At 39.8% G+C, this 17,910-nt stretch overlaps 2 protein-coding genes across 2 annotated transcripts; one reads left to right on the top strand and one right to left on the bottom strand.

Moving 5' to 3' along the window:
• Positions 1–3,745: 3,745 nt before the first annotated feature.
• Positions 3,746–5,883, bottom strand: LOC103507787. The gene is made up of 2 exons (XM_008472292.2): positions 5,765–5,883; positions 3,746–4,499 (listed from the first exon to the last, which is right to left on the bottom strand). The coding sequence occupies exons 1-2, from the start codon at positions 5,811–5,813 to the stop codon at positions 3,940–3,942; spliced, it is 609 nt and encodes a 202-aa protein (XP_008470514.1). The 5' UTR covers positions 5,814–5,883; the 3' UTR covers positions 3,746–3,939.
• A 2,760-nt stretch (positions 5,884–8,643) lies between these two features.
• Positions 8,644–11,766, top strand: LOC103507800 (transferrin). Its single transcript, XM_026822561.1, has 3 exons — positions 8,644–9,755; positions 9,837–10,444; positions 11,724–11,766. The coding sequence occupies exons 1-3, from the start codon at positions 8,952–8,954 to the stop codon at positions 11,764–11,766; spliced, it is 1,455 nt and encodes a 484-aa protein (XP_026678362.1). The 5' UTR covers positions 8,644–8,951.
• The last annotated feature ends 6,144 nt before the right edge of the window (positions 11,767–17,910 follow it).

The raw sequence follows: 17,910 nt of genomic DNA, 5'->3' as shown, positions 1-17,910 counted from the left end.
CGTTCCGAGAACTCTGATATCGGCCAAAAAACTAAACTTTCAAAAATTATCGCGAAACAAACACAGAAACTACATATGTACATACATAAATATAAAATTAACAATTCAGCTAAAACTTCAACTTCTTTCCGTTCGTTCAATCGCCGAATTTCCGTCCGCTGGTAAAGACAGGGCTCAGTATTTAAACACAGGAAAAGCTCAATGGCTATCTGCCTCGCACATTTCCTGTATCTCTCTCACAGAAGGCAGGCGGGCATATAAATCACCTGAAGCCTCGCATACTAATTAGCCCGGAGTTTATTAATGACCAGAGTGGATTTTACCGACATTGTTTAGTGGAAGATGTGAAGAAGAAGATGGAGGAGAAGAAGAAGAAGAAGAAGAAGAAGAAGAAGAAGAACCTGTTCATGGAAAAAACGAAATAAGTTGTAAGATTTTAAGCTTTCTTGACAAGATTGTTTTTTTTTATATACTGAATAAAAAATGTCTTTTGTGTCCTCACACTATACTAATTTCTAAAATCTAAAGCAAATCTGACCCTAAAAAAAAGCATAATATGTAATAATAAAAAGCAAACAAACCTAATCCCCTTGAAAAACAAAATAAGTAGGTAGTTAGGCTAGGTATTTGAAAAAGAAAGAAAACTCAAGGAAATCCCTCTAACTGAGATAATGAGGAAAAATAACTCTCTCTCTCTCTCTCTCTCTCTCTCTCTCTCTCTCTCTCTCGTCTCTTTCCTATATCGTCTCCACAGAGAACTATGCACATACCTACAAAGCCCTACAAAAACAAAAAACAAGAGAGGGGTGATTGCCCTCTCTCTCCCCCTTTCCTTCTCATCCTCTCTCTCTCTCGCTCTTGAACCCTTCGGAAAAAGTAAAAAATTGGACATGAAAGTAAAATTGCGTTGGCGCCTGGGATAAAGACAAGACATTAGGGATATGTGATACTGTTGTGTACACATATTGGTACAGGGAGCAGGGTTGACATTAAGAGGCAGGGCCGTTTTTGTAACTGCTAGGGTCTTATCGTCCCAAAATTGAAGAGAGAAGGAAGACAGGATAGGAGAAAGCCAGCCGTTCCGAGAAGGAACATTATCCGTTCAGCATAAAATCCGCCCCGGGCGGGAATCGAACCCGTGGCCTAGCGCTTACAAGGCTATCTAGGCTGGCATTTTTCTTCTTTTTTTCCCCCAACCGACTATTTTGTTCTGGAGACTCCGTGCCTGTGCTAGAGAGACATGCTGTTCGTATAAATAAAATAATTTTATCATCCAATCTGACATGAGACTGAGGATGACAGGCAAATTGAAAAACCACAACCAGAGGTACGAGAAGAGAGAGGAGGGAAAATTAAGGAAGAAATGAGAGGGAGGGGGAGGAAGCTATTGATAAGAATGATAGAGGAGGGGAAGAATGAGGGAAGAAATGGGAACGAGGGGGAGGAAGTTATTGAAGAAATGGAAGGGAGGGGGAGGAAGTTACTGATAAGATAAAAGGAAATCAGGGAGTCATATTGCTCAAGATATACATCAATCAATTTGCTTGTCTCCGAAAATATAATGAAAAAGGAAAGTATTATCAGTGATATTGCTCAATAAAGATTTCAATAAAATACTCGAAACTCTCAAAAGAGCGATGATATTGTCGAAAGCGACAGCCCTCCGCCGCGCCAAGTCAGAAAATGATTGAGCTTACCGAGTGACATTAAATGGAAAAATATTGATGAAATTTGTGATATTAAAAAATCTGATGTTGATGTCGTTGGATACACCAGTTTCCCAAGATTACCAATAAAGCATTATATTTTTAGGTTGAAGAACGTAGAATGTGAAGAGTATCCTTCTAAACAGAAAGCATACCTACAGTGAAATAGGGATGGGCGATATATATTGATATTTCCGAATATCGATATTTTGGTTTCGATATATCGATATTTTTATAAATATCGCCCATCCCTACAGTGAAAACCTCCATCGCGCATCGGATTAAATGAAAACCTCCATCCGATCCGATCTAAAGAAAAGGGACAAAGTATTTATTACAGAAAAAAAAAGTACAAATTTTTGTCGATGGTGGGATTCGAACCCGAGACCTTCTGCATGGCAAGCAAGCGCGTTACCACTGGACCAACCGTGCCCCCAAAACCGTGATGGAGGTTTTCATTAAATGAAAACCTCCATCCGATCCGATCTAAAGAAAAGGGACAAAGCATTTATTACAGAAAATAAAGGACACAAATAAAATTCCTCTAAACTAAAGCTGAAAATCTTTTCACTGAATCACCCGTAAGTTTATTGGGGTAACTTTAGTCTTCACATCTCAAAAGCCAATATATGAAAAAAGGAAGAAAAAACTGCAGCCAAGATTCGTCATTCCAATGCATCAATTAAAATTCACCCCCTTTCATCCCTCGCAAATATTAACCTGTTCAGTCCCGTAGTCCATGGGTATAATGTATAATCTCGAGTATCTTTTTGGCCTGGCGATTTAAAATAATCATAATTCCCCTCAGTGGTTAGCACGGTGGACTTTGAATCTGGAGGTTGGTGGTTCGAGTCCAAGTCAAGTCATAAAATTTAGCGTAGTGTAGGTATTAGGCGGGGAATGATATTTGTGACAAGCATTTACGCTTAACACAACTAAAATTCCTTTTCCTTTTTTTTTTATCATAATGCCAGGGTTGAGCGAGAGAGAGAGAGAGAGAAAGAGCGAAAGTTAAATTTATTGTAAAAAAAAGCACTTTTAATGCAATTGTGTTAAGCATGTGACATTGCGATAAATGGAAAAATAAAAATCAACACCCCTAATAAATGTAATATTTCAACTACGAAGGACTTGACACGTTCTAAAACAGAAGGAATCTTATATCACAAAGGGGAGGAGTAGGTTACGATATATCACGGGAGAAGGGGGAGAGAGGGGACGGACCACGGGAGAGGAGGGAGAAAGAGGGGGGAGGAAAATTCTGTCACAATGAGAGGTTTCCCTTGAGAGACTGGAAAGGGGGAGGGGAGAAGAGGAGGGGTGTGATAGGAGAGGGGGTAGGGTAGATGAGAAGAAGGGGGTGCGATAGGAATGAGAGACTGGAAAGGGGGAGGAGAGAAGAGGAGGGGTGTGATAGTGAGAGGGGAGGGTAGATAAGAAGGAGGGGAAAGAAGAAGGGGGTGTGATAGGAATGAGAGACGAGAAAGAAGACATGGAGATGGAGACGAAAAGAAGGGTTGTGGGAAAGAAGGAGGGGTGCGATAGAGAGGAAAGAAGGAGGGGTGCGATAGAGAGGAAAGAAGGAGGGGTGCCATAGAAAGGGAAGAGGAGACGAAGAGAAGAAAGAAGGAGGGGTGCAATAGAAAGGGAAGAGGAGACGAAGAGAGGAAAGAAGACATAGGGAGGGGAGAAATTACGGAGAAAAGGGGGAGAAGGAAGGGTGCGATTGTTGGGAAATATGTACGTAATTCAGTGAGTAGTCGATTGTACTTTAAATTTAACGTAGAAATATGCAATAAAAAATAGGGGTTCTCATTTAAAAATCCAAAGTTGGCACCCAATTCTGGGACTTCGCGAAATTTTTCACGCATTGCGATATTGCAAAAATATCCGCATCAAAAACTTACGGGTTTTTTGATTTTCGAAATTTCAAACAGGCTCCGAGAAAAACAATTTAGGCATAAATTCTGGGACACCCTGTATAATAAGCTGAAAATTTTCTGTTTTGATACAGAAGATAGAAGAAATGGAAGAATGTGTAAATCTTGGATCCGAAAATGGATAAAATGTGCGTTATACTCGTAAGTTAAAAAATAAAATAAAGGGTTAACAGAAATGGGATCGAAGGAACTTGCAACTTTGGCAACGCTTTCGGGATAGCTTGTCGTGCTTGTCTCACCACTTTTCCAACGACTGTTGTCTAATTCTTCGTTCCCAAAATAAACAATGGTGATTAAGCGTTAGAGCCTGTTTCATTTGCCGCTCTATCTACCGCTTTCTTCACCAACTCCTGCAATCCAGTACCTACCACGTCTTTAGCGATCTTCTTCGCCGTTTCACTCTTGACGACATCCACCGCCTTTCCAGCGACTGCCTTTGCAGTATCACCTTCCACTACCCTGATCACAAGTTTTGCTACTTTCTCAACCAAAATGAAAGCTGCCTTTGTTATCTTTGTTATCAAGCTCAGAATCCCTCGGGAACTGAAAGCGTCAGGATGTTGTTGGTGGTCCACAATTTCCTGGGCATGGTCTTTCACCAGATTCTCGAGTTTCTGAACCAGGGCTGCATTCTTTTCAACGTCGGGAAGCACAATCTTGGCGAAGTTGAAAACGTGGTTCTTCAGGATTTTTACGATTTGCTCGATCAGAAATGTAGGCAGGTTGCTCGGACCGACGGGTTTCTTTGTGGTGGCATCGATTGGCTTTGAAGTTGTCTTAGTTGTATCGAAGGTTGGCCATACGAAGAAGGTTGGCAACGTTGTTCTACTATCGGAAACAGGGGACAAACTGACTGGAATTTAAGAAGAGTGAAAAGAATTTATTGTAAATTTGTCCGTGTAAACGTGTGTCCACACATAGTCGATGGCCATCGATCGATGTGGATATCGATCGGCATCTATCTAGTACGCCCGGTCGATAGATTTTAGATGAAGTCGTCTCTGGCAGTTAGAAGAAACTATGTATCTTCCCAATAGACTTTTTTACTTTCTATTACTACAGTATAGCGAGCTATACTGTAATGAAAGTATTGCAATCGGTCCAAATTTTCAAAATCGGGAAATGGGTGGAAATATCCGTTTTGGGGTCCCCTGATAATGAAAGTTTGCAATCGGTCCAAATTTTCAAAATCGGGAAATGGTTGGAAATATCCGTTTTAGGATCCCCTGATGTCAAAAAAGTGGTTTTTAGCCCATGGCCCATGGTCTGTACGTACGTACGTACCAATGGTTGGAAATATCCGTTTTAGGATCCCCTGATGTCAAAAAAGTGGTTTTTAGCCCATGGCCCATGGTCTGTACGTACGTACGTACTACAGGTTTAAATGGGAAAAAGTACAAAGTTGTATATCTACAAAATATCTCAAGAACGGTTTGTCGTAGAGCGATAAAATTTGGTATGCTATACCGGTATGATCCAAGGACGCGACTGTAACAATTTGGTCAAAATCGGACAGTCACTCATCCAGATATCAACCAAAGTCAATGTTGCTTCTAACTTCGAAAAAAAAATCAATTTTTTTCATAGACACTTTATATGATTCCTTATTACACGGGGAGTATTTTAAGATGGGAAATTTCCGTCATCTCTTCCGCCAGGTTATGAACCAAAAATTAGAAAAAAAAATGTTCAATTTTTGGACACTTTTAAATGATCCCTTAATACATGGGGAGTATTTTGAGATATAAAATTTTCCACCAAAAATTTTTTGAAGAGTTTTGATAGAGGAAACTGAAAATGAATGTTTTATCGTCCTAAAATCCAAGCTTGGAAGACAAGATAGGAGATAGCCAACCGTTCCAAGAACAAACCTTTCTGGTTATAAATTTCGCCCCGCTAGCGCTTACAAGGCGGGCGTGCTACCCTTCAAGCTGACTAGGCTGGTTAAACAAGCTTTATAGTGCCCGCTAGCGCTTACAAGGCGGGCGTGCTACCCTTCAAGCTGACTAGGCTGGTTAAACAAGCTTTATAGTGAGTTAGTTAGTTAGTTAGTTAGTTACCAATATCCTATTTCTAGGCTGGGCTGGGCCAAAAAGACTTGATTCAAGTTTAACTTACCCCAGTGTGCCAACAGAACAATGGCGGCTCCAGATAGGACGAACTTCATGGTGGCGTAGAAACTATCTATCTAAGTGACAACGTAAAATGAGTCTTTATTAATCCTTCGGATGGGGTATACGAGTATTTATACCATTTTGGGGCTCTTTGATAAGAGAAGTAATGGGCCAATTATCTTTAATTACTTTTGGCGTACTTCGATTTTTTAATTAATTTTAATTGCTGTCAGGAAAATCCTAGTGATATTACAATAAAAAAAATAATTATTATACGCCTATCTATAAAATATATTAAATTTGTAAAACCTATTAAAGTCAAAAGTTTTTTATTTCCTAACTAGGGCGAACCCGTCGCGTTGCTTTCCCCCCCACACACACACACACCACACATCCATCACACACACACACCCATCACACCACACACACACCCATCACACCACGCACGCACACACACACCACACATTCATCACACCACACACATCACACCACACCACATACCCATCACACACACACACCAATCACACCACACACACACCCATCACACCACACACACACATACACACCCATCACACCACACATACACATACACCACACACACACACAATCACACACCACAGACCCAACACACACACCACACCCATCCCACACACACCCACAAACACACACACCAATCAATCCCACACACACCCATCATACACACACAAACAAATATTAATTTTTATATATTTGATAATTATTTCTTTTTGATAGATATATAGATAAGGTTCTATCTTGCCCTTCCTTCCTTGGTTGTCTTTTTTCGGCCCTCGTGTCCATTTTCCGGCCACGTGGAACACCGTGGACACAGGGGGGAATCCCCCCCCCCTTTCCCTTATCTCCGAAGTCCGTATCGTTATCATTGGCATGACTATTATTAATTTATTACTGTTCGACCAAGTGACTGTCTTCTGGAAACGAGATAGAACGTCAAGTAACATGATGAAGATATTGAAATGATGGATACTATGTTTTCACTTGACAAATATATGAAACTTCTTCAGCTAGTAGAACATAAAAATAAGCATCATTTAATAGGATAAGGAAAGTCGTGTGATGTTCACACCAGATTTTTATATATTAGATTTAGATAAAAAGAATCCTTCTCAAGCCAAGATGATTAAAGGTTAAAGGTGCCTGCATCAAAATGTAAGTGGTGAGAGTAATTGTGCAGGAAAAGATCTTGAGCCTACACAGATCGGATAAATTCCGATGGGTGACATACAAGATTCCGGTATAATGAGCAATGTAATGCTTTGTGTGACACTATATTACCTTGGTGAACATAATATATGTAGATAATATCGGACCTTAATATGTACCTAGCTAGGTAAGTGTACGGACCTCATTCACTTAGCCAGGTAAATGTAGGTACCTCACTTGCGTTCTGTACATTTGGTCTTACTGATTTCCAATTTACCACAAGGATCTAATTCAACTGTCAAAAATTTTATAAAATAAGAATAATAATAAAATCGTGGAAACAATGGAGGAGCTTGTGGAGATGTCTCAGCTAAATGATAAGGTGGCAATAACCCCAATCATCTGAAACATAAAAGACGATTGTTTTTGTTTTTGCACGTGCACTTATTCTGAATTGGCAATTTAAATAACATAATGTTATAACAAATAATGTCCAAATCCAAACAAATAAATAATGTAAACAATACTCCTGTTTTGATAAATAAAGAGGTACCTACTCATGAAAATCAAATCATTATCTAAGTACATAAGCTATGTACAATTTATATACCTACCTATACCTATTCATTATTAATTCTGCTGACAACAAGGATTTATAGTGTTGTTTATGTGTGACCACATCCTGACCTCCACAACATGGCTGATCTAATGTCAACGTTATCTATCATCATCATCATTGTGGTAGTGCAATTGTTGACAATAAGTTAGTGAGTTTCTCTTCTCACCTTTACCATCATCATCAGTTTATTTGAATAAACATCAATTAGGAAAGAAGACTCTCTGCCTAGCAGTTTGGTTATTTTTAGTTCAAGTACCGACCTCCGGATTATTTCGCTAATGTGCTAGCAAGTTTCTAAAGACCATGAGTAGATTCAATACTTGACAAGGCGCAAGAAGAGAGAATACAAACACTTCAAGTTATTAGTTAATAGTTATTCAATCTAAACGCTTCGTGTTCGTAATATTAACGTAATATTCAGACATTGAATGTTGTAGCTAAGCTGCCTGGAACGAGTAGAGGTAGTTTATCTTAAGCCTGGTGATTTAAAAAAGAGAGTTTAGTTGTCATGATGTATTACTACGGGTCGGGTTTATTTTGTTCGGTGCTTTTAATAATAATTTCGTGTTGTGTTCAGTATTCAGTGTGTCTTCTCAAAGATTACAAGATATGTGTTCCAGATCAGTACCTCAGCTAAATGATAAGGTGGCAATAACCCCAATCATCTGAAACATAAAAGACGATTGTTTTTGTTTTTGCACGTGCACTTATTCTGAATTGGCAATTTGACAAACATAATGTTATAACAAATAATGTCCAAATCCAAACAAATAAATAATGTAAACAATACTCCTGTTTTGATAAATAAAGAGGTACCTACTCATGAAAATCAAATCATTATCTAAGTACATAAGCTATGTACAATTTATATACCTACCTATACCTATTCATTATTAATTCTGCTGACAACAAGGATTTATAGTGTTGTTTATGTGTGACCACATCCTGACCTCTGCAACATGGCTGATCTAATGTCAACGTTATCTATCATCATCACCATTGTGGTAGTGCAATTGTTGACAATAAGTTAGTGAGTTTCTCTTCTCACCTTTACCATCATCATCAGTTTATTTGAATAAACATCAATTAGGAAAGAAGACTCTCTGCCTAGCAGTTTGGTTATTTTTAGTTCAAGTACCGACCTCCGGATTATTTCGCTAATGTGCTAGCAAGTTTCTAAAGACCATGAGTAGATTCAATACTTGACAAGGCGCAAGAAGAGAGAATACAAACACTTCAAGTTATTAGTTAATAGTTATTCAATCTAAACGCTTCGTGTTCGTAATATTAACGTAATATTCAGACATTGAATGTTGTAGCTAAGCTGCCTGGAACGAGTAGAGGTAGTTTATCTTAAGCCTGGTGATTTAAAAAAGAGAGTTTAGTTGTCATGATGTATTACTACGGGTCGGGTTTATTTTGTTCGGTGCTTTTAATAATAATTTCGTGTTGTGTTCAGTATTCAGTGTGTCTTCTCAAAGATTACAAGATATGTGTTCCAGATCAGTACATGGCGGAATGCAAGCGGATGGTAGAGGTAGGTGCTGCCAGTGGTGCGGGAACCAAGTTACAATGTATAGGAGCCAGAGACCGAGTGGATTGTATCCATCAGATCCAGAAGAAAGTTGCAGACTTTACCTACATGGAACCTGAAGACATGTACATTGTATCCAAGAAGTTTGACGCTAATTTTATAATCTTCAAGGAAGTTAGAACGAAAGTGGAACCAACCTCAGAGTTTCGATACGAAGCCGTGGCAGTGGTAAGAAATGATTTGAAATTGAAAAACTTGCAGGGGATCAAGGGTTTGAAATCTTGTCATACAGGAATAGGTAGAAATGTTGGATACAAAATACCGTTGACCAAATTGAAGAAGAGTGGTGTGTTGGGAAATATTAATGATGAAACCATGTCTCCTCGAGAAAATGAACTGAAAGCATTCTCACAGTTGTTCAGCAAAGCCTGTATTGTGGGAGAATGGTCACCTGATGCTAAAATTAATGAAAATTTAAAGAAAAAATATTCTAATCTCTGTGCTTTATGTGAGAATCCAAGTAAATGTGATTATCCTGACAATAATTCAGGCTATGAAGGTGCTCTCAATTGTTTAACTAAAAGTGGTGGTGACATTGCTTGGACCAAATTAGCCTATGTGAAGAATTACTTTGGATTATCACCCAACTCTGTTGCCAAGGCACGTGGTGGTGACATTGCTTGGACCAAATTAGCCTATGTGAAGAATTACTTTGGATTATCACCCAACTCTGTTGCCAAGGCACCTAAAGACAATTATTCATTTTTGTGTCCAGATGGCAAGACCGTACCTCTTACTGAAACCCCCTGTACCTGGGCTGCCAGACCATGGCCAGGATTTGTTGCCAATGACAGAATTGAAGTCAATACACAAGATCTGACACAGCTGAGGAATTATATTTCTCAACTCAACAAGCTAGGAGAGAGCTCAGGTAATGATTGGTTGATAAATGTCCTTGGTATTGATAGTAACTCAACAGCAGTTGACAACAAGAAAACTCTTCATCCAACCCAATACTTGCAGAAAGCAAACTACGAAGATGTCATTGGAAGGGTTGTGAAACCGATTAAACCAATTAGATGGTGTGTATCATCACCAGAAGGTATGAGCAAATGTTTAGCTTTCAAGGATGCCGCTTTCAGTCGAGATATTAGGCCTCCATTTGAATGCAACAGAGAAAAGTCATCCAAAGTTTGTTTGAAACTTATAGCGGATGGTGCTGCGGACGTCATTACTTTGGATGCAACAGAAGCAGTCTTGGGGAGAAAGAATCTGAACTTGAGACCGATTCTGAAGGAAAAATATGGAAATGAGAAAGATCTACTCGCTGTGGCTGTGGTCAATAGGGAGCTGACAAAAAAAAAAAAAAAAAGAATATGGAGCGGAGAGCAAAGAACATAGAGCTTGGCCGTCAATCTTTGATGAGACTGAGTAGAGCTGACAATCAAATGACGGTGTCCTTTTCCCCCATTAGTTTCTTTTGTATGTTTTAAGGGGTTTATCGTCGCTGTAAAACTGCTAAAGGTTTTACTGTCGGGGGTTTTACCCTTCATTCGGCGACGAGCGTGACTCAGCTAAATGATAAGGTGGCAATAACCCCAATCATCTGAAACATAAAAGACGATTGTTTTTGTTTTTGCACGTGCACTTATTCTGAATTGGCAATTTGACAAACATAATGTTATAACAAATAATGTCCAAATCCAAACAAATAAATAATGTAAACAATACTCCTGTTTTGATAAATAAAGAGGTACCTACTCATGAAAATCAAATCATTATCTAAGTACATAAGCTATGTACAATTTATATACCTACCTATACCTATTCATTATTAATTCTGCTGACAACAAGGATTTATAGTGTTGTTTATGTGTGACCATATCCTGACCTCTACAACATGGCTGATCTAATGTCAACGTTATCTATCATCATCATTTTCTCCTATCCTGTCTTCCTTCTCTCTTCGATTTCGGGACGATAAGACCTTAGCAGTTACAGTTCCCTCTGTCAAACCTCTTAAAGACTAAGCAAAGTTGCGCGTGATGGTTGACTATGTGACCATCTGGAATCGCGAGAGACTGGTTTTTCCCGGGCCTACTTGGGCTGGCAGACTCTGGGAGAGGTTAAAGTGAGGAGGCGGGTAGCTTGTCGCCGACTGGTGGGTGATTTTCCCAAAAAGATTATAATGTGAGTAGCCATATGAGTAAATAACTCATAGGCCTTCTGAGTTATTTAATTTTTTTAGCAGTTTCAAAGTGACGTTAAATCCCTTAAAGTAAACGTAAAATAAATAGGATAAGGAAAGTAAAAATTTGAGTGCACCGAATACCTATCCGGGCGGTTACGACCAACTTTTTTGGCCATTGGGAGTTGGGGCTCACGTTCCAAGTTTTTCCGAGGCCTCTCGTTTCTGTAGTAACGCCACTGCCCCAGTTCCTTATTCATAGTCAAACCCATTCATTATTTCATTCCAATGCTATCTTTCCTAGTATAGATAGTTGATAGTTCTCGGACGATGGTAAATACAACTTGGAATTGGTTTACGAGTGCAAGATTGCCTGAAATGGCCTGGGCCCCAGGCCCTGGGGCTTTCATAAAAATTGTATTGGTGCGTTTTTGTCGAAGCTGCAATGAAGGAACAGTGATTCTAGAAGCCCTGAGAAAATGAATTTAGGATACATATGACAGATAAATAAATACCAAAGAAAATCGGTTGCTCAGTTTCCAGAGGCGATTGAAATAAAAATGTAAACAGGAGCCAGCACTCTGTGTCCCCTTTAGATTACGTTCCTTATATGCCCTTGCTTATTTGATCGTCTATAATAATTCTATATTAAATCTATAATATTATGTTTACAATTTTACATATTGTTTACCTTATGAGGAAAAACAAGCCGGGAAATCCCAGTAATAAAATGAAGGTGCATTATTAACATAGATGCATCTACATATAGGAAAGGAACACGTGATGTTGATAAAGTACTTCAGAGAAATTTCTTAGCAAAGGTCGACAAATAAAAGTGAAAAGAATTATCTTATCTGGTAAAGTTGCTTCTGACGGGCGTAAAAGAGCCTGCTGAACTCCAGACTCCAGCTTCAAGTTTCTCACTTAATTAGCTCAAATCAGTTTGGCTTTGGCTACCATTCTTCTCTCCAATTGTCAACATAACTTCTGAACTTCTGTTTCTCGGGTGACATCGTGTGTAAATCTCATTTTTTTTTTCGTATCGACTGTATTAGGAGACTGTTCAGTCCCTCTGTTCAAAAGTTTCAGAGAGAGAGAGAGAGAGAGAGAGAGGGAGAGAGAGAGAGAGAGAGGGAGAGAGAGGGAGAAAGAGAGAGAGAGAGGGGATTTATTTTCAGTGGATGTGCCAAATTACTAAATCCAAAAGTCGACAGAATTTTTCTACTAAAAGAATTTTTTTTACTTATCAAAGGAGATATTGGTGGATGTGCCAAAAATGCCGAAACGCAGTGTAGGCTGTGTGGGTATACCCGCGCACCTATGAGGAAAGAGCGAGAAGGAGAAAAAAAGATGAAAAAAAAGTACCTACAAGTAGAAGATTTATACGATTACCTACTGATTACCTACCTATACGTATACTTGATGTAAATGAGATGTTCATTGACTTTCCAGTTTCCAGCCAAAACATAAAAAAAGAGGACCAAAGATTTGGCCAGAACAGCAAATGTCTGGCAAAAATTTGAAGATATATATATGTGTGGCAAACATACTTGTTTTTAAATTTTAGCAAGTAACGTGGTAGGATCTCTACAGAAAGCTTTGTCTGAAGGTGTCGATCTCTATCAAAACAAGCATCATGCTTGTTCAACGTATTTTATATGCTTGTTAATATTCTTGTTTTTCTCTCGTATTACTGCTGAACTGTGTGGGTCAAAGAAGTCTATTATCAGGTTCAAAACAAAAGAATTGGAGCAACTTTTGTACTATAATAATGGGTGACTATATGCATGCATTGAATCGCTACATTTGCTACAGATAGGTATAAATATAACGCTGACAGTCTGACCTCTAGGTAGGTACTTGTAATAATAGTCCACGTCTGAAAAGTTTTTACCAGTCATTTGCATAAAATACAGGGTATTCCGGAAGCAAATACGCGACTAGTTTCACAGTAGTTAGTAGTTACGTATAGGTACTTTATGAGAGAATAACATTTCGTCAGCCTGGTTAGCTTGGAACCCAGACTCCAGCTTCAAGTTTCTCACTTAATTAGCTCAAATCAGTTTGGCTTTGGCTACCATTCTTCTCTCCAATTGTCAACATAACTACTTCTGAACTTCTGTTTCTCGGGTGACATCGTGTGTAAATCTCATGTTTTTCGTATCGACTGTATTAGGAGATTGTTCAGTCCCTCTGTTCAAAAGTTCCCTCATTTTTTAAGAGGTTTGTAACTGCTAAGGTCTTATCGTCCCGAAATCGAAGAGATAAGGAGGACGGGAGAAAGCCAGCCATTCCGAGAACGAATATTATCCGCACGGGATAAAATCCGCCCCGGGTGGGAATCGAGCCCGCGGCCTAGCGCTTACAAGGTAAGATAACGAGGCTGGCTCAGAGGAGATAAATCATCCCGAACAGCAACAGGGCGTATTAATGAAAGACAAAACCGGGCATCGAACCCTTTTCATGTAAGTGAGAGTGACTCGTATTCATGGGTGAGAGGAGTTATGAATGAATGTAGGTATTGATAGTGGAAAGAGAATAAAAGGAAAGAGAAGGGTTGTGGATGAAAGTATTGAATGGTAGAGGGAGGAGTGAAATAAATCAGGAAGATAAATGGAAAGAGGCGTGGATAAAAATATCAGATGGAGATATGTAAAGAGTGAGTGAGGTATAAAAAAAAAGAACTACCTACCCCGAACTTCAAGCACAGAGCAAAACTTCGACGCCACCGGGAATCGAACCCGGGACTTCCGATGTGAAAACCTGCTGTGATGCCCACCAGGCATCGGAGGCTACTGACTTTGCAGACCATTCCCTCTCGGCGTTAACCTCGCCTTGGGGTTATCTTCCACTGAAGAGTCATTGTAATTTTATTAGGTTGGAAGGTAGCGCGTCTGCCTTGTAAGCGTTAGATAGCCTTTTCGACCCCCGCCCAGGGCGGACATTATTCTAAACACATAATGTTCGTTCTCGGAACGGCTGGCTTTCTCCTATCCCTTCTCTCTTCGCTTTCGGGACGCTAAGACCCTAGCAGTTACAGTTCCCTCTAAAAAACATTATGCCACCGCTTAGACCGTGTGACAGACGGGATTAACAACTGTACGGGGCGTCCGGTATTTCTATCCCTTCTCATGTGGAAGGCTGGAAGGATGCTTAGGAATCGAGCCCGCGGCCTAGCGCTTACAAGGTAAGATAACGAGGCTGGCTCAGAGGAGATAAATCATCCCGAACAGCAACAGGGCGTGTTAATGAAAGACAAAACCGGGCATCGAACCCTTTTCATGTAAGTGAGAGTGACTCGTATTATTCATGGGTGAGAGGAGTTATGAATGAATGTAGGTATTGATAGTGGAAAGAGAATAAAAGGAAAAAGAAGGGTTGTGAATGAAAGTATTGAATGGTAGAGGGAGGAGTGAAATAAATCAGGAAGGTAAATGGAAAGAGGCGTGGATAAAAATATCAGATGAAGATATGTAAAGAGTGAGTGAGGTATAAAAAAAGAACTACCTACCCCGAACTTCAAGCACAGAGCAAAACTTCGACGCCACCGGGAATCGAACACGGGACCTCCGGTGTGAGAACCTGCTGTGATGCCCACCAGGTCTCGGAGGCTACTGACTTTGCAGACCTTTCCCTCTGGGATAAAATCCGCCCCGGGCGGGAATCGAACCCGCGGCCTAGCGCTTACAAGGCAGACGCACTACCAACTAAGCTAACTAGGCACTTTGCTTAGTGATCCATCGGGAACTGGCGCATTCAACGTTCTATTCTTATAACCTGCCTCGGTGGCGTGGTCAAGACTCTCGCCTGGTAAACAGGAGGGTGTGGGTTCCATACCAGCCGAGGCATGGAAGGTGTAAGTTCCATCCCAGCCGAGGTATGGAATTTTATCCTCATTTGTTTCATAATTTGACGTAAACAGGAGGGCGTGGGTTCGATCCCAGCCGAGGCATGGAATTTTATCCTCATTTATTTGAGAGTGTGATTACATAGTAATGGAGCTCTAAGGGTTAGGTGGTAGAGAACGCCTAAGGCGTTAACCTCGCCTAGTGGTTACCTTCCACTCAAGAGTCCATTATTATTATTAATATGGCACAAGAACCAAGAGTCTGCCTGGCAACATTATAGTCTGAGTATTCCTGGCTCTGCCCAAACCAACAGTCGCACCACTGAGCTCCGGCTATATTTCATTTCTGGTTGAGATGTTCAGGTATCAATTAGTGCGCTGATTAAACGAGACTCCGAGCATGATTTGTGGTATGTAAGGAAGACAAGGACGGTTTAGTGACCAGAAGGTGTACGCCCGGAGCCGACGCCCTCAGGATGCACTAGGGGCGTAACTCCTATGGATTAACCACTTTAGCCTCTCAGTTATCGAGCGATTTTCAATTGCTCAGTACTCAGCATGATGGTAATTTATTCGTCTTTAACTTTCAATGTTTGAATTATTTAACAAAAAATGTACATACGAGTAGGTATTTCCTACGATTGCTACCTAATACTGTTTCTATTTTATTTATTTATTATTATTATTTTATTTTTTCAAAGACTTTTTGTGAGACACTCGTGATAGTAAAGTTTCCTTTGGTTTACATTTAAACCAAATCTGTTCATTCCTTGTAATTTATTCATTTAACTCTCAATCTCAATGCTTGATAAGGATAACAAACGTACCTTTTACGATTGGCTCTGATTCTAAACAAGACCTTTTGTAAGGCTCTCCTGGTAATAAAGTTCTACTTGGTTTACATTTTAACCAAATCTGTTTTATCTGTTCATTTCTGGTACTTAAGTCACAAATCTCAGAGAAGAATGGTAGCCAAAGCCAAACTGATTTGAGCTAATTAAGTGAGAAACTTGAAGCTGGAGTCTGGACACTAATACCTAATACTAATACGAGAGAAAAACAAGAATATTAGTAGCATTAACAAACATATAAAATACGTATAACAAGCATGATGCTGGTTCGATAGAGATCGATGAAACAAAGCTTTCTTTAGATTTCCTACCATGTTACCTGCTAAAATTTTAAAACCCAGAATGTTTGCCACACATAGGTATCTTCGATATTTGCCACAGACATTTGCTGTTCTGGCCAATTCTTTGGTATTCTTTTTTTTATGTTTTGGCAGAAAAGTCCAATGTCCAATGAACATTTATCCACATGAAGAACCAATCTTGTACCTAATCTGGGAGCTTTGTGCTCTTTCCTCATACATAGCCCACCTATAAGTATGTACGAGTATCTACACTCCATTAGAAAATTTGGCACATCCACTAATTTCTCCATAACAAGTAAGAAAATAGACATTGTGGGAAAATTCCGTCGACTTGGCACATCCACTGAAAATAAATTTCCCCCCCCTCTCTCTCTCTCTCTCTCTCTCTCTCTCTCTCTGAAGTTTATTAAAATTTATTTGTTTTGAATCAACCTTTTCTTGCATACCAACATACCACAGTCCCATATACCTAACATAATCATGTTTGTAATACAATGATATCGTCGGATAAATATTTAGATTCTATCTTTGTGAACTCTATGGTTTAACCTTTTTACGATGTAGTTCGGAGTCCCTCCCTATATTTATGAAGTTGTTCCATGTCCCTATCTCCCTATATGACTTTATTCTCAATTCTGAATCTTGTCGTCTTTGGTCCACTTGTCCTTTTACCAGCTTTCAGGGTGGGCCCCCTCAGGCGTGATTTTTGCTCTTTTACTATGGGGTGGACTGCGAAACTGGAGCATCCACCCTCCATCCCCTCAAGAAAATCCTGAATACGGGCCTGCTCCCCTGTGTATGTGGCCCGCGAAGTACCTGCCAATGTGGCATGTGGCCCGCATTCCCGCATACACATGGAAGTTGGAAATCCCTGGCCTATGGGAAGGAAAGTATTCTTCTTCTTTTTTTTTTTTTTCTTTTTTTTTAGAGAGAGAAGAATCTTATGACTTATGATGCACTTAGGAACCTGTAATTCTCGAGCCTAAGTTAATTCTCCCAGGGTAAAATTCAGCTTTTCTCTAACAATTTCCAACATTCGTGTTTTTCCCCTCTATTTTAATTGGTCTACTGGTTGAAATGAAACGGTTTCCACGAGGCTTTGACTTTTTTCAACTTTTTCAAGTCGGGACCGAATGGAGATAAAAAACAAACAAGTTCTCCCATATCTCCATAATATTGGATGCTTGAATACTTGGAACTCCGAGCTTTGAATGTGTGACTGAATAAATTATAGTCAATATTATCGTCTTGGTGCTCGAACCAAGTCCCATGTACCCCGCCGACCGACCGTCTTATTATCAACAAGACAGAGTCCTGGGTGTTTTCTGATAAATAAATTATTCCTATAGACCAGGGGTCTCAAAACTTTTTTGTACTAAGCTCCACTCTATTTTTATTAAACCCTCCCAGTCAGCCTAGTTAGAAAGTAGCGCGCCTGCCTTGTACGAGTAAGCACTATGTCGCGGGTTTGATTCCCGCCCAGGGTGAATCCCAAACAGATACTCGTAAGGTTCGTTCTTGGAATTCGGATGGCTGGCTTTCCTCTCCTCTGCTCTGTTACAGTTTCGTTTGCTCTAAAAAAAAGAGTCGCCTGCCCTCCTCTTGAGCGTGGGGTTCTAAGAACCCC

Source organism: Diaphorina citri, unplaced genomic scaffold (assembly GCF_000475195.1).
Source record: "Diaphorina citri unplaced genomic scaffold, Diaci psyllid genome assembly version 1.1 scaffold342, whole genome shotgun sequence".
NCBI classification, from domain to species: domain Eukaryota; kingdom Metazoa; phylum Arthropoda; class Insecta; order Hemiptera; family Psyllidae; genus Diaphorina; species Diaphorina citri.
This window is presented reverse-complemented; position numbering and strand designations above follow the sequence as displayed.

What these genes read in the sequence shown, in the direction of transcription:
- LOC103507787 (XM_008472292.2), bottom strand. Translation starts at nt 5,813, where the DNA reads ATGAAGTTCGTCCTATCTGGAGCCGCCATTGTTCTGTTGGCACACTGG. An exon ending in TGTTCTGTTGGCACACTGGG is followed by an intron (nt 4,500 to 5,764) that starts GTAAGTTAAACT and finishes CTTAAATTCCAG; the next exon opens with TCAGTTTGTCCCCTGTTTCC.
- LOC103507800 (XM_026822561.1), top strand. Translation starts at nt 8,952, where the DNA reads ATGATGTATTACTACGGGTCGGGTTTATTTTGTTCGGTGCTTTTAATA. An exon ending in CACCCAACTCTGTTGCCAAG is followed by an intron (nt 9,756 to 9,836) that starts GCACGTGGTGGT and finishes TCTGTTGCCAAG; the next exon opens with GCACCTAAAGACAATTATTC. An exon ending in GTGGCTGTGGTCAATAGGGA is followed by an intron (nt 10,445 to 11,723) that starts GCTGACAAAAAA and finishes TTTTTGTCGAAG; the next exon opens with CTGCAATGAAGGAACAGTGA.